The 13,235-nt window shown below is 43.7% G+C and overlaps 1 protein-coding gene across 6 annotated transcripts in view; it reads left to right on the top strand.

The window, feature by feature from the left end:
* The window catches only part of samd11 (sterile alpha motif domain containing 11), a 46,474-nt gene that overhangs the window by 19,481 nt on the left and 13,758 nt on the right, over nt 1-13,235 (top strand). For 5 of the 6 annotated variants that reach the window (XM_063906325.1, XM_063904861.1, XM_063908675.1 and 2 more), the window contains exons 4-6: nt 345-454; nt 7,350-7,442; nt 11,091-11,282. In XM_063906325.1, the coding sequence (XP_063762395.1) occupies nt 345-454; nt 7,350-7,442; nt 11,091-11,282 (395 nt within the window). The remainder of the gene's footprint in view (nt 1-344; nt 455-7,349; nt 7,443-11,090; nt 11,283-13,235) is intronic. The other variant, XM_063905607.1, reaches the window with a different exon arrangement.

Raw genomic sequence — 13,235 nt, 5'->3', positions numbered from 1 at the left:
ATGCATCTTAGTGTGGAAGATGAGTAGGGATGAGACCCAAAAGTGCTGGATGCAGTAGTCTGTCAGAGTGTATTACACACCTCAGAGCTGAAAGCCTGTTGACAGGACAGCCACTTGTAGCTGCTGAGTCTGTGTGGAGGTATGCGTTTCTGAGAGGACAGTGCTGTCTGGATGGAGGATTTGTGTGTTAAACACGTACTGTTTATAGTGTGTAAAATAGGATGCATTTATGTGCTGCTGCTATATTAAACAGTCATCTGGATTGCGTTGTGGAAGTTTGTTTAGGGCTGCTTTTCAATGTGTTAAACCTCTCTTTCCTGTGTGTCTGTGTGTGTGTGTTACAGTCGTGACAGTGACCTCTCTACAATCATCTCCAACCTGCACCACACCAGACAGCACGGCATGCCCGAGGGCGAGTCAGCCTCTGACCACAACACCAGTACAGGACACACAGGTAGGACCCCCGTCGATCCGGTGTGCGTGTTTTTGTGTATGTGTGAATCAGGAGTTCTTCTTCTTTTCTTTTCTTTCTTCCTTTTCATCCAGCGTGATGATTTATCCCCTTTTACATCTTCTCTAACATATAGAAACGTTCCTATACCTATTTAATTGACACTTATTAATGTGATTTGGGGGAATGTAACATAAGCTTATTACTCATTCCTTAAGGTTGCTCTCAAGTTGATTACTTAATGTTCTTCTTGCATTTCTGCCACACTCCAGGATTTTTGTTAAACCCCCTGTTTGAAATTACCTCTGAATAAATAGCTTTGTTTGCCATTAATCCAGTTTAATACAAGCAGAGGAACCATGGTGTGCATGTGCTAAGAGCTTTTCTAACAGCTTACAGACAGAACACAGACAGCATTTAATCATTTAATTGTCAAGAAGCTTGTATGAGGATATTGTGCGGCTAAACATGTGTTTGTAAAACAGCCTCTGTGGATATCAATATTCAGCGATCAACTTTCTGTACCTTTTTTAATGACGGTTGTTTTTGTTGAACTGAACCCCAACAAGATAGGATTTAAGGCAGCACATCTCACATTAAAATGTCTGCCAGGATGTCATTACTTAATGCTCTCCTACATGGAAATCAATTTAGTATCAACTATAATAAGTAATTATTATCAATATAAACTATAATTGTCATGATCTGCTGCCTCTGGTGTACAAGTTAAAATAAGCTGAATAGAATACATTGCATCATCCAATCCATACACATTTTTTAAACAAATGCATTTACCCATTTTTGTGGTTTGTAAATTTCAATCTCCAAATAGAGCACTTTGTGAACCAAATTTGCATTTTATTTTCTAATAGCAAACATTTTATAATATTTTTCAAACATTTTGAAGTTATGTAATACTCTTATCTTGCTATTTTTGCCATAATTTATAATTATAATTATAATTTTGAGCCTGTCCCTTCTTATAACATTGAAGGGACGGTGGCATAATCAGTATAGACCCAACAACTCCACACCTTCTCTCTGGATGTTCATCTTTACTGTCTGCAAGATTCATTTTCCCTACAGTGCCTGTGATATCAGGTGAATGGTATTAGACTGCTCAACAGTCAGCCCAGCCAGTGTCTTAAACCCTGATTTGGGAGGGATTTTCACCCAAATACTGGCCTAATCAGCCGCTAAACTTAATGGAGAAATCAGAGCCCTGGGTAGTTATCTTAATAGAGGAACACACAAGGGGATAGAGGCAGGTGGGTGGGGGTTGGTGGAGGAAGGGGTGAACATAGTGTGGCCTACGCCAAGGGGGGTCCAAGCCCCTAAAATCTGTTCATTTGAGCATTAAAGGGAGATTTAACAGGCTGCCTAAGCAGCTCGCTCTGTGTCTGTAAACAAGTCCAATCCGATCAGCCACTGGCTTTAATTCTGTCTGCCAGTGAAATTAGACGCACACCGGTTAACAAACACACAATTACACACAAATAACACATATTTATACAGATGCGTGCCCACACAAAATCAACACAAGTTCAAATTGGTGTCCAAATACATACTGTAGGTGGGTGTATGACGATTTAGAGCAGTGGATTATTTGACTTTGAGATACATGAGACGCTAAATGCAACGCGCTGTCTATGATATTGTGTTTACTCTGTTCTGCCAGTCAACGCTCCTATTTGTCTTATCCTCAAAAGTGTTTAACGTCATTCAATGAACTGTGGAGGGAGAGAATATGAAAGGCTGCGAGTAAGACAGCAGAGGAATTAAAGATAAGAGAAAAAAAGTCTGCAAAAGCGATGCAGTGATGGGAGAAACATTTGGAAATAGAGAGACAGAGGAAAGAGAGATGAATGATTGGTGCCGGTATCAGGGGAGGGCAGGCGGCAGCTATGGCGGCGGATGGCTCTGTGTGTGTGTGTGTGTGTGTGTGTGTGTGTGTGTGTGTGTGTGTGTGTGTGTGTGTGTGTGTGTGTGTGTGTGTGTGTGTGTGTGTGTGTGTGTGTGTGTGTGTGTGTGTGTGTGTGTGTGTGTGTGTGTGTGTGTGTGTGTGGGTCAGGAGGAAAGGGAAGCAGGCTTGCCGGGTCGTCTCTGCGCCGTAGTGGGCCGTTAATTAAATCTGAGGGACAGACAGGAGGGCTGCCTTCCTCCTTCTCTTCTTCTCTACATCCCTCCCTCATTCGCTCTCTCACTCCCCAGCCGCTGGCTATTCAGAGGCTCTGTGAGAGGGGGAGGGAGGAGGGGGGAGGGAAGGAGGAGGGGGGGAGGCAGGGGCGCCGACGCTGAGAGTCTGGCTGCCTGTGGAGACTGTAAACCGTGGCTCTGCGGTCAGACCGGAGACTCAAACAGGCAGATAAGGTGTTTTTGGACCGCCACTCTCCGTCTCCTCTGCTCCCTGTACTCAGACTCCCAGAGGCAGTTATAGCCTGTGTGTGTGTGTGTGTGTGTGTGTGTGTCTATGTGTGTGTGTGTGTGTGTGTGTGTGTGTGTTCGTGTGTGTGTGGTTCGGGGTTGTAGCAGTGGTTTGGGGCTTGAGCACATTTTTGTGTGTGTGCACCTTTCCGTGTGTGGTTTGGTTTTGGATGTTTGCTTGCGTGTGAATCTGCAGCCCAGCGTGTTTGTGCAAGAACTTTTTTTCATCCAAACTGATTGTGAGTGAGGATTGCTTTTAAAGTATTATCGGCTAGTTATTACATGATTAGCATAGAAAGGCAACTCTAAACAAAAGTAAACACTCCAGGATTTCTGATGATATTATCTCTGTCATACAGAGGCTAAAAGGGAAATGTGGGTTGTAAATATTTAAAAACATCAAAAAAACACAAAACAAACTTTGTAATAGGAAAGTAATTTTACTGCCGTAACAGAATGGCCTCTCAGGGTTATTGTTCATATACTTCTGTCAAGAAATCTAATTCGTAGCTGCCTAAATGGTTGAGCAAATACTGAAAATAAATATGTTTTTCTTCCTTGCAAGGAAACAAAATCCTAATTAATTGTTTGTGTGTCCTTGCTTTTGTCAGTGCTCAACAGTCATTGTCATGTAAGTCATTTCACATTTGAACTTTGACTCCTTTTTCCTTGAATTTTTTTTTATCAAACTGCCTTTTTTGTTCCTTTCTGATGTTTAGAGTAATATATTGCTAATCAACACTTGACAGTATTGTTACTTTGTAAGTGCTGACAACAATAAGTGAAAATATTATTTTTTTTGCATATTAGATCAAAATTCCAAATTGATTCATGATGTATTATTGGCTTTATTGGTCTTAATATATATATATATATATATATATATATATATATATATATATATAAATAAATATATAATTGCTGGATTGGCAGAAGAGTACAGAAGTTGAAGAAAGCAGAACATATGGAGGAGGATGCCAGTTGATCAAAACAAATAGATATAACCATTACTATCATAACAATCACTCAGTCCATAACTTATTATAAACAAACAGCGGTTGATTCTTATTTAAAACATCACTTCTTGTGCATCCACACCTGTGGACCAGACAATTGTTTTGTTTTTTTATGTTTTGATTTAAAATTAAATCTTGCATAAATAGCCTGTGGGTTAAGTTTTTAATTGTGTTAAATAACTATACTGCATGTCACATATTTTCCCTTTAAGGTCAGCCAGTGGCAGTGGTGCGTCATGATTTCCTTTCTGCTTCCTGTTTAGTTGTATTATTCTCCTCGCTAAATGTCTGTCTTCCTGTTTAAAACACAGAACATGACAAACAGAGGAGCCGTGTTGCTCTGTGCGTACACTTGCAAGTTTTTGGGGTGCCACATCCTCCATGCGCCTCTCTCCCCATCTCCATCACCCAGCCCTCCCTCCCCTCCCTCTCCCAGCTGCATTGGCCTGTAAGCCAATCAATGGCAGGGCTTTCAGGGCCGGCGGAGGCCCCGGCGCACGGAGGGGGATCAATAAGTTATTAGCACCATTCTGTCAGCTGTAATGTGGAGATTGATCGGGGGGCTGCGGCTGGCGGCCCACCCTACGTCCCCGCCTGTCACTCCCCCCCTTCTCTTCACACAGCCCCCCCTCCTCGGCCTGATAAAGATGACAGATTAACGGAGTAAGAGAGGAATTAAGGAGTCTGGCTGTCTGAGCTGTCACCACGCTCCATGGGATGGAGAGTGGAGAGGAAGGACTAAAGTTTGAGCGGAGGAGAGGAAATCAGAGAGTAAGAAAGAAAGAGGAATTCCTGCCTGATGCTTTGCCCTGGTGGTGTCACATGAAAGAGAAAGGGTTTAGGTCCTGCTGTTTCCTTTTTTCTATATGTCCCACTGTTTTTATCCCTCTTTTCTCTCAGTGGGGAGAACGGCAAATAAGGAGGAGGTTAACTAGCAAGGAGGAACTGAGGCAAAGGCTACAATATTGGGTGGTCGAAAAGAAGTAAGCCTGTAGTGTAGACTATTTGTTGGCAATGAATGGCAAAACAGGGAGCTACATCTTGCAACTAATGCAATTCGCACATAATAGTTGCAATCTTTTAAGAGTTAAATCCACAGTCAACTCCTGACTCCATAACCACTAATTCTTCAGCAATATTAACAAGCAGGTGGTAGGATAATGCTTGGGGTGGTAAAACTTGACTGTATTCAGCGTTAGTGGGAGTAAAAGGGTTAGCATAAACTCTAGAAGAGCTCAGGGTTTGGCATTAAAAGGGAGCGCCGGTGCTCTGAGAAGCCCCATTTAATTGGCTTTAAAAGCTTTCCGCCCTCAAATCTTTGGCCCTCGGGCACTCGGCTCAGGAGACGCAGGGTCTTGAGCGAGGTCGGCTCAAGAGACGACTCAAGTGTGTGTGTGTTTGATCATGAGAAGCTCAGGGTGTGGGCGTTAGTAGAATGTGTGTGTGTTTGGTAGAAAAAGGGGTTAAGCTAATGGGCGTCCTGTCTCTCTCTCATTGTTAATATTCCACTAATAGCGTAGATGGAGACCTCTTTATGGGGTTTTTGTAAGACCAGGGAAAGAAATGTACTGAACATGATTTAAAAATGAGAAAAAAACTGAATGAGATATCATTAAGGAGATGATAGAAAATGTAGAAATTGTGAAAGACTTTCTGTGTGTGTGTGTGTGTGTGTGTGTGTGTGTGTGTGTGTGTGTGTGTGTGTGTGTGTGTGTGTGTGTGTGTGTGTGTGTGTGCGTGCGCGCGTGCGCGTGTGCGTGTGTGTGTGCGCACGCACACTTGTCCATTAGCCCCCCTCTTCCCTACGCTGTCTCCTCAGGATGGTGAAGGGAGTGGATCTCCTCATGTCCTGAGAGGCAACATCAAACACTGGATCATTAGTGAACCTCCCCCCTCTCCCTCTCTCACCCTTTCTCCTTTGCTTGCTCACTCTCACATCAACACCAGTACTCCTTCAGTAGCCCAACAAAATCCTCTGAGTCCAATCCAAATATGTCTCTGTCTCTTTGTGTCTTGTTATAAAGAAAGAACAGCATAAGTTTAAGGGGTTGGTTAAGGGTTAAAGGTCAGCATCCACCCCAGCTTCACTTCTCTGTTGATGACTGTCCGCCTGTTACTAAGGTAACAATAATATCATGACTGCACATGCAACAAAAAGCACCAAATGTTGTTTGCTTGGGCATTGCTACAAAATTACCTGGTGTTTTTTTTTGTTCACCCCCTGTTCATTGCTTCTCTGCACTGTTTACACATGCTGAGCAAATGATGAAAAATTGCTTTGTTGAAAAATAAAGACAGAAAGAAAGAGAGAGTGCCCATTCTCCTTGAGGGGGGGAGGAAAAAAATGGTTCCTATCTTAAAAATACTTGTGAAGTGCAGGAAAAAGACAGAGAAGGGAAGCAAGTGCTGCTGGTGCCTGGTTGTGTGTGGAGGCAGAAACAGTCAGAGGAAAAAAAGAGGTGCATGAGATAGAAATAAAGAGAGAGAACGAGAGAGAGAGGAAAGAGAGAGAGATTGATAGAGCAATGACAAACGGCTTTTCCTTCCTGCCGGCGCTGCATGCGATGTGCTCGGCATCCCCTCTCTCTCTGATTAGGCCTGTATTGATTTGAGGTGTGTTTAAGGGGGGTGGAGGTGAGGCGATTGGGCGGGAAAGAAGAGGGGGATGAGAGGGGGGGAGAGGAGGAGGCAGTAGGGGGTGCTGTAATTGTACACTATATGCTCCTCTTTGGTGGCAGGGGAGGAGGCAGAGGGAGAACATGGAGGAAGAGGCAGAGGCAAGGAGGGTGTTAATAGAAGGGGAGAGAAAATACAGAAGGAAGGAGATGGATAAATAAGACAAGGAACCTAATGAAGTTTGTTTTTATGTGGAGGACAGCAACAAGAGAAATAACTAATGATATAGACATAATGTAGGCTGAGAGAGTTTTCTCCAGCAGATGAGACTTTAGTTCAGGCAGAGGCTTTTGTGCCAACATCTGGAAAAAGAAGAAAGAAGAGAACAGAGAGGAAGAACAGCGATAACACTTGAGGACAGACTGCTGGAAAGAGACGTTGTAGGGAAGGCGCAGAGAGACAGAGCCCTTCTCCTTCCTTCTAATACACACACACACACACACACACACACACACACACACACACACACACACACACACACAATTTTGAATGGGCCGGGCAGATCTGTCATCCACGGCGTTGCAGGCCCCCTCTCATATCTGACAGAACAGGCACATCTCCAGACGCCCGTGGCTCGCTTCACTCACTTGCTTTCTCTCCACCTATCACTTTTTTCTTTGCTCCTTTCTCTCTCTCTCTCTCTCTCTCTCTCTCTCTCTCTCTCTCTCTTCTAACTGCATTTCCAAAGCAGCCGCCATGTATACAGGTAGGCTTAGCGCAAAGCTTTAGCTTTTACTTCGATCTTTTCACTGACTGCTCTTTCTCTGTGTTTTTTTTTATAGATGACCTTCTAGGCAAGAGAAGAAGCTTCTCCCCCAACAGCAGCAGCGAGTGTCCTTCTGACAGCAAGAAGTCACGTAGCGTATCCCCCAAAGGTAAGACCACACACAGTATTTGTGTGTTGTGATGTTACAGTATGTGGGTGGTTGTGCAATTTCAGGAAATGAGTGAACATTTTAGGAAAAAGACAGCTGAGTGTTAAAGTGAAACAGAAAGGAAGGAACAAAAAAAGAGAAACATGAGGCGGTATTAGCTGCCATGGGTTAGTGTGTCTCAATTTCCCACATATTTAAAGACACACTTTCATGCTATTCTGTCTATCCACACATTTCTCTCCCTCAAATAAACATATCAATATGGAGAAACAGTAAAAGGTCACCCAAATCCATATGCTATATCCTCTCATGCCATCAACGGTATGAAACAGTTTTGATTTCACCTGCTGATTAGATGTGAGATTCTGCTGTTACCCCAATACGATGAATCTTTTGGGTGCCTCAAAAGGGTGAATTTTGGGTGCTTAAAATATTGCGAAATTACTTTGAGAAAGAACGAGAACAACTTTTTTTCCGTGCCATGTCTTGATTCCTCAGGTCACTCAACAGGCCTCAGTTTGTACTGTAGCTTCATCTGTTGTAGAAAAAGGGTCTTACAATAGATCTTGACAAGGTAAATGTTAGAAAGACAATGCCCCTCGTTGTGCTGCAATCCTGTCGCCACCCTCTATTATTCATATCTCCCTCATGCGGCGTGAAACCCGGCCCCCGGTGTGGAGCCCGCACAGCCACCGGGCCCGTCCCTCTGGGCTCCTGAGGAAGACTTCCTGTCTGATGCATTATAAAAGAGCAGGCAGAACCGCAAAACCAAGGGCAGCTTACCACACTTCCAGACTCATCTCTGGAGACATCTAAACAACATGCATATACTGTACACACACACACACACACACACACACACACACACACACACACACACACACACACACACACACACACACACACACACACACACACACACACACACACACACACACACACACACACACACACACACACACACACACAAGTATGTATAAGTGAAGCATCAACACTCATTCAGTGACACAAACAGCTCTGATGGTTGAGCATGGGGGTAGAGATTGTAGGTAAGGTTTTTATGATGTTAGGTTCTGTGTACAGAAAGAGATGGGGGAAGATATTTGTGCTGATTTAGTTGTATGGCACTAAGCTTGAGCCTGGTGTTGACCTTTGCCCTCTCGGTGACCTTTGACCGACAGCATCCTGCCTGGAGCCTCTTTCTGGGAAGGGAAGCACTCATTCCTGGCCATTATAGTCTTACTTAGACAGGGCCCAGCTTCTGAAAGATGCATGGTTTGTGTGTGTGTGTGTGTGTGTGTGTGTGTGTGTGTGTGTGTGTGTGTGTGTGTGTGTGTGTGTGTGTGTGTGTGTGTGTGTGTGTGTGTGTGTGTGTGTGTGTGTGTGTGTGTGTGTGTGTGTGTGTGTGTGTGTGTGTGTGTACCCAGGCTTGATGTGTTTTTTGTCTACTTTGTGTTCTTATGCCTGCATGGTTAAATGTGTTTGCTTTAAAGCCAACAAGCCCTTTAAACGCCTGGTTTAAATGTTTCCTTGTATATTTATATATTTAAATATGACTGTGTGTGAGTGTGTGCGCAGCCTGCTGTCCAGAGAAGTGCATTTAAGCCATTTCAAAACACTGCTGATCCGATGTCTTAACCTTGAGCTCTGTCCACATTCACACCACATCTCTGCACCTGTATGTGTGTGTTATCCATGCATGTCTTTTTGTCGCCAAGTTTGACGACACTCGTTATCCCCTAATGCCAGCCGAGAAATGGATTGAGTGAAAGAGACAGAGAGGGTAGCGTAGGGATGGAGCTGGAGAGATTGGCTGCCGCTGTGTAAATGATGTCTGTTTTTCTTTCGGTTGCAAAGTCGGCAACCCCTGCTGTGTTTAGAGAGCGAGAGAACTTCAGACAGTCACAGAGTAGTTACACACACACACACACACACACACACACACACACACACACACACACACACACACACACACACACACACACACACACACACACACTTGAGGACCTTGGGTGGATTAGCTGGAGCTTGGTGGTGGAGACAGAGATGCTTGCATGCTGGCTTCCTCCCCCACCAGCACCACCTCCAACCCACCTCCGCTCCTCAGCGCCACTCCTGCTCGGCTGCCCGGGGCCAGGCTCAGGTTTCAATAAGAAGGAGGGTGGTAAAAATAACCCCTGCTTTCCTCTGCTTCTCCCTCCTCCTCCTCCTCCTCCTCCTCTTCCTCCTCCTCCTCCTCCTCCTCTTCCTCCTCCTCCTCCTCCTCATCATCCTCTTTCTCGCTCCTCTAACTCCCAAACCACCTCCCTATATCCCCCACCACCCTTACCTTAGATCATGTTACTATTACAGAGAGGGGGAGGAGGGAGGTCAGAGAGAGGGATTAAGTGTGGGGACTGACAGCTAGATGGATATCATACACCACATCATCTTCACAACACCTTAAACACAGCCCAGACATTCCACACACACACACACACACACACACACACACACACACACACACACACACACACACACACACACACACACACACACACACACACACACACACACACACACACACACTTCAAGGGAAACATTTAGCCTTTTTTGTAGTCTGCATTAAACAAAAACCCTTTTTTTTTCTCTCTCAGTTTTTTAATAGGTCTACTTGAGTCTATGTGCATGTGGAAATTTAACTCGTAACTGGACTTAACTTCAAAGCATAGTGGGCATTAGGCTACACCAAGCAAAATTAATCTCACCCATTTACAGTCGAAATCTTAACTAAACAGGATGCACACATCCCCATTTCATAAATCAGCATTGGATAAAGCTAAATCTGCGCTTAGCATGCTAATCACTAGCAATATAAATGCACTTAAACTGTAGACACACACTAACAAACTCTTATTTGGCTACTTTTACAACTTTTTGTGTTGGCATGTAAATATCCAGTCCAAAACGAACATTGGCATAATGACTGCTGCTGGATTTGAACCATAGATCTTTCAGTATAATCCCGCTCCTCTAACCACTGTCCTACGACACTTCTCATGAATGATGAAATCGCAGCAATTTACAACACTTATAGCCTCGGTTGTTGGGTAACGATAAACAAACTAAAAGATCGTAATTCTTAATTTCGCTTACGAACTGACGGTTTTATGCGTTCACTAAACAAAGATTATGGAAATTAAACACCACTTTTCCATCAAAAAGCTTGTTGTAAAAAGCATAACTTGTTAGATCTAAGACCTAGGTTCGCTAGCTCTGTGCCTGCCTGTGCGCGCTATCAACAAAAACACTTTTAATCTTTCACTCAAAAATCCTGTGTTTTTCTGTCAGAGAAATGTTGTGTGTGCTGGGGTTAACATTGAACGGCTATATGTGTAAACTTAATTCAAAGAGGATTTCCGGTCTATAAGTGCTGTCAGCTTAATGAATAATGAGAGCAAGCGAGTTTTCTGACTTATATTTTTCATCAAAAAAGCAAAAAGGAATAAGCTGAAGGAGTCAGTGTAAAGCATTGATGCTGTAGCCTGATAGAGTTTCACAGCCTGCGATTTCAAGCTAGTATTTATCCCTTGATGAGTTGGTTATTGACATATTTATATAGATTGTCATTGATTGGTCATAATATAAGTGTCTCCCTCCTCTTTTCAGAGAACTCCCAGAGCCCGGTGGTGGAGGCAGGCAGCAGCCACGGCCACATGAGCCCTGAGGAGCACTACAGGCGCATGATGTCAGCGCTCAGCGAGCATGGGTCCTACGACGAGCAGCAGCAACGGCTCTACCAGCTGGCGAGTAGCATGGGTCTCCCTGGCCACGGTCAGTCCACAGGCTCTGTATTTGTAGGTGTGTGTGCGCTCATCACTATCCTCACTTTCAACAAATTGTCTTTCAAATATCTGCAGATTTATCTCGTTACACCTTCTCAAATATATCTCTGTTAACAGTTGATTTTTATATTCAGAACAGTGTTTCTTACTCTACCACATAGAATTGACTCATGAAAGATCTAGAGGTGCTTTTCCTTTGTTTATTAAATTTGACTTTGAAATAACTTTAGAGTTAGTTTGAAGTAACTTGAGATTGACTTCAAACTGAAAGAGTTTTCTTTGGAAGCACTTCTCCAGCTTCTATAACAAAAACAGCTCTTCCGTCACCTGTCACAGAGTCACAGTGAGGCAGCGCTACTCTGTAACCCCAGAGTGCAGCGCTGTGTTCAGGGCACGATGTTAAGGTGTGCCACTCTGCTGCCATTGTAAAACCCCAGCCATGGAGACGACTGACATTCCTATTTGTGGTGCTTGCCCACCCAGTGTCAAAGTGTCACTCAAGGTGATTTCTGACCACCACGGCCCTCCGTTGTTAACAACACCCACAAGGCTTCGCATGCATCAACACTGCGATTGATCCAGGAGCTCTTATTGGCTGCCTGCCAAGCCTCTAAATCTCCCAACACCCTGGAAACCACCAGTGTGTACCAGTTTTTCTCAATTTCTACAGTCACCTTAAACGTACAGGTTTTAGCTTGAGAGAATTGTAGTTAGATAGGAAAAACAAAAATCAAATGAAATGAGAAAAGTAGCCTCATTTGGATTTTACAAGTTGGCTTTATATTAATTTCACTTTGCCTGCCATTAAATGTTAACCTTTTTCTCACATTTTAGTTTTGAATGTCCTACCAGTCTTTATGAGCACTTTTGTAGTAGCATACATCCAATCGATGCCCCACTGAATTGTAGTTTAAGCTACTTTTAATTTGATTAGTAATGATTTTTAATTGCTGCCTGCAAATCTAGGGGGTGACGCCTATGAACGCTTTAATTGCCCTTTCCCTGAGTCTTAGAGGAGTTAGAAGCGAGATACCGTGCATTGCGGGGGTTTTACGGCCCAGGGTGCAGTCTGATCGCCGGCTTCCTTTCCCAGAAACGTTGCTGCTGTGAGGCAGACGCTGTAGCGCAGACATACTCCCTTTCTTCACTTCCCAGCCCAAATCGTTTGATAGTTTTCTACACTGACACACTTAAAAGCGTTTTATGCGCAGAAGAAGAGAAAGAGCAAAACAGAAACAAAAAATAAGAAAAATGAAGTAATGGTCAAAGGAAATGTGGGAGGAATGTAGACAAGGGAATAGTAAATAAATAAGTTCTACAAGTGCAAGTTATCAATACAATACAATACATAAGTTCACAGTTTGTTAGTGATACTTGGGTCAAACGCTTAAATAATACCAATTTGTAAAACACAACTTCACAGTAATATTTCCAATAAGCGACGTGCATCCACATTTGCTGTTGTGTTAGTGCGTAAAAAGTGGATGACAAGCCATCAGCCAACCTTCCCTTTTACTAATATTTATTTTCCTCCACACCTGGCTACTTCTTTCATAATCCAGCGATAGACAAGTTTATGAAAAAACTATTATAGATTATAAGTCCACCTTCACACCCTCCCGTTCTCCAATTAACGACTGAGCTTGTGAAGAAACTGACACTCTTGGACACAAACAGCATAGAGGTGGAACAGGGCAACGGCTGTTTTGTCTCTTAAGAGGCTAACGCGAATCTCTTCAGCGAGAGCCCCTTGACATTGACCTTGTCTCTGATGGGGCCCCTGTGACCCCCTCTTCCCTCTCACTTGGGCCCCAACCACCACCATCTCCATCTCAAGCAATGCTTTTATACCTCCTCTTCCCCCTTTACCTTACCCCCACCTCCGACTCTCCCTTTAGCCTTGGTCCCCGCAGAGCATCCTTTCATGTGTTTGAAGTGTCGGGCACAGAAAATTAAAGTGTGTGTGTGT

This window comes from Eleginops maclovinus, chromosome 1 (assembly GCF_036324505.1).
Source record: "Eleginops maclovinus isolate JMC-PN-2008 ecotype Puerto Natales chromosome 1, JC_Emac_rtc_rv5, whole genome shotgun sequence".
Taxonomy (NCBI): domain Eukaryota; kingdom Metazoa; phylum Chordata; class Actinopteri; order Perciformes; family Eleginopidae; genus Eleginops; species Eleginops maclovinus.
This window is presented reverse-complemented; position numbering and strand designations above follow the sequence as displayed.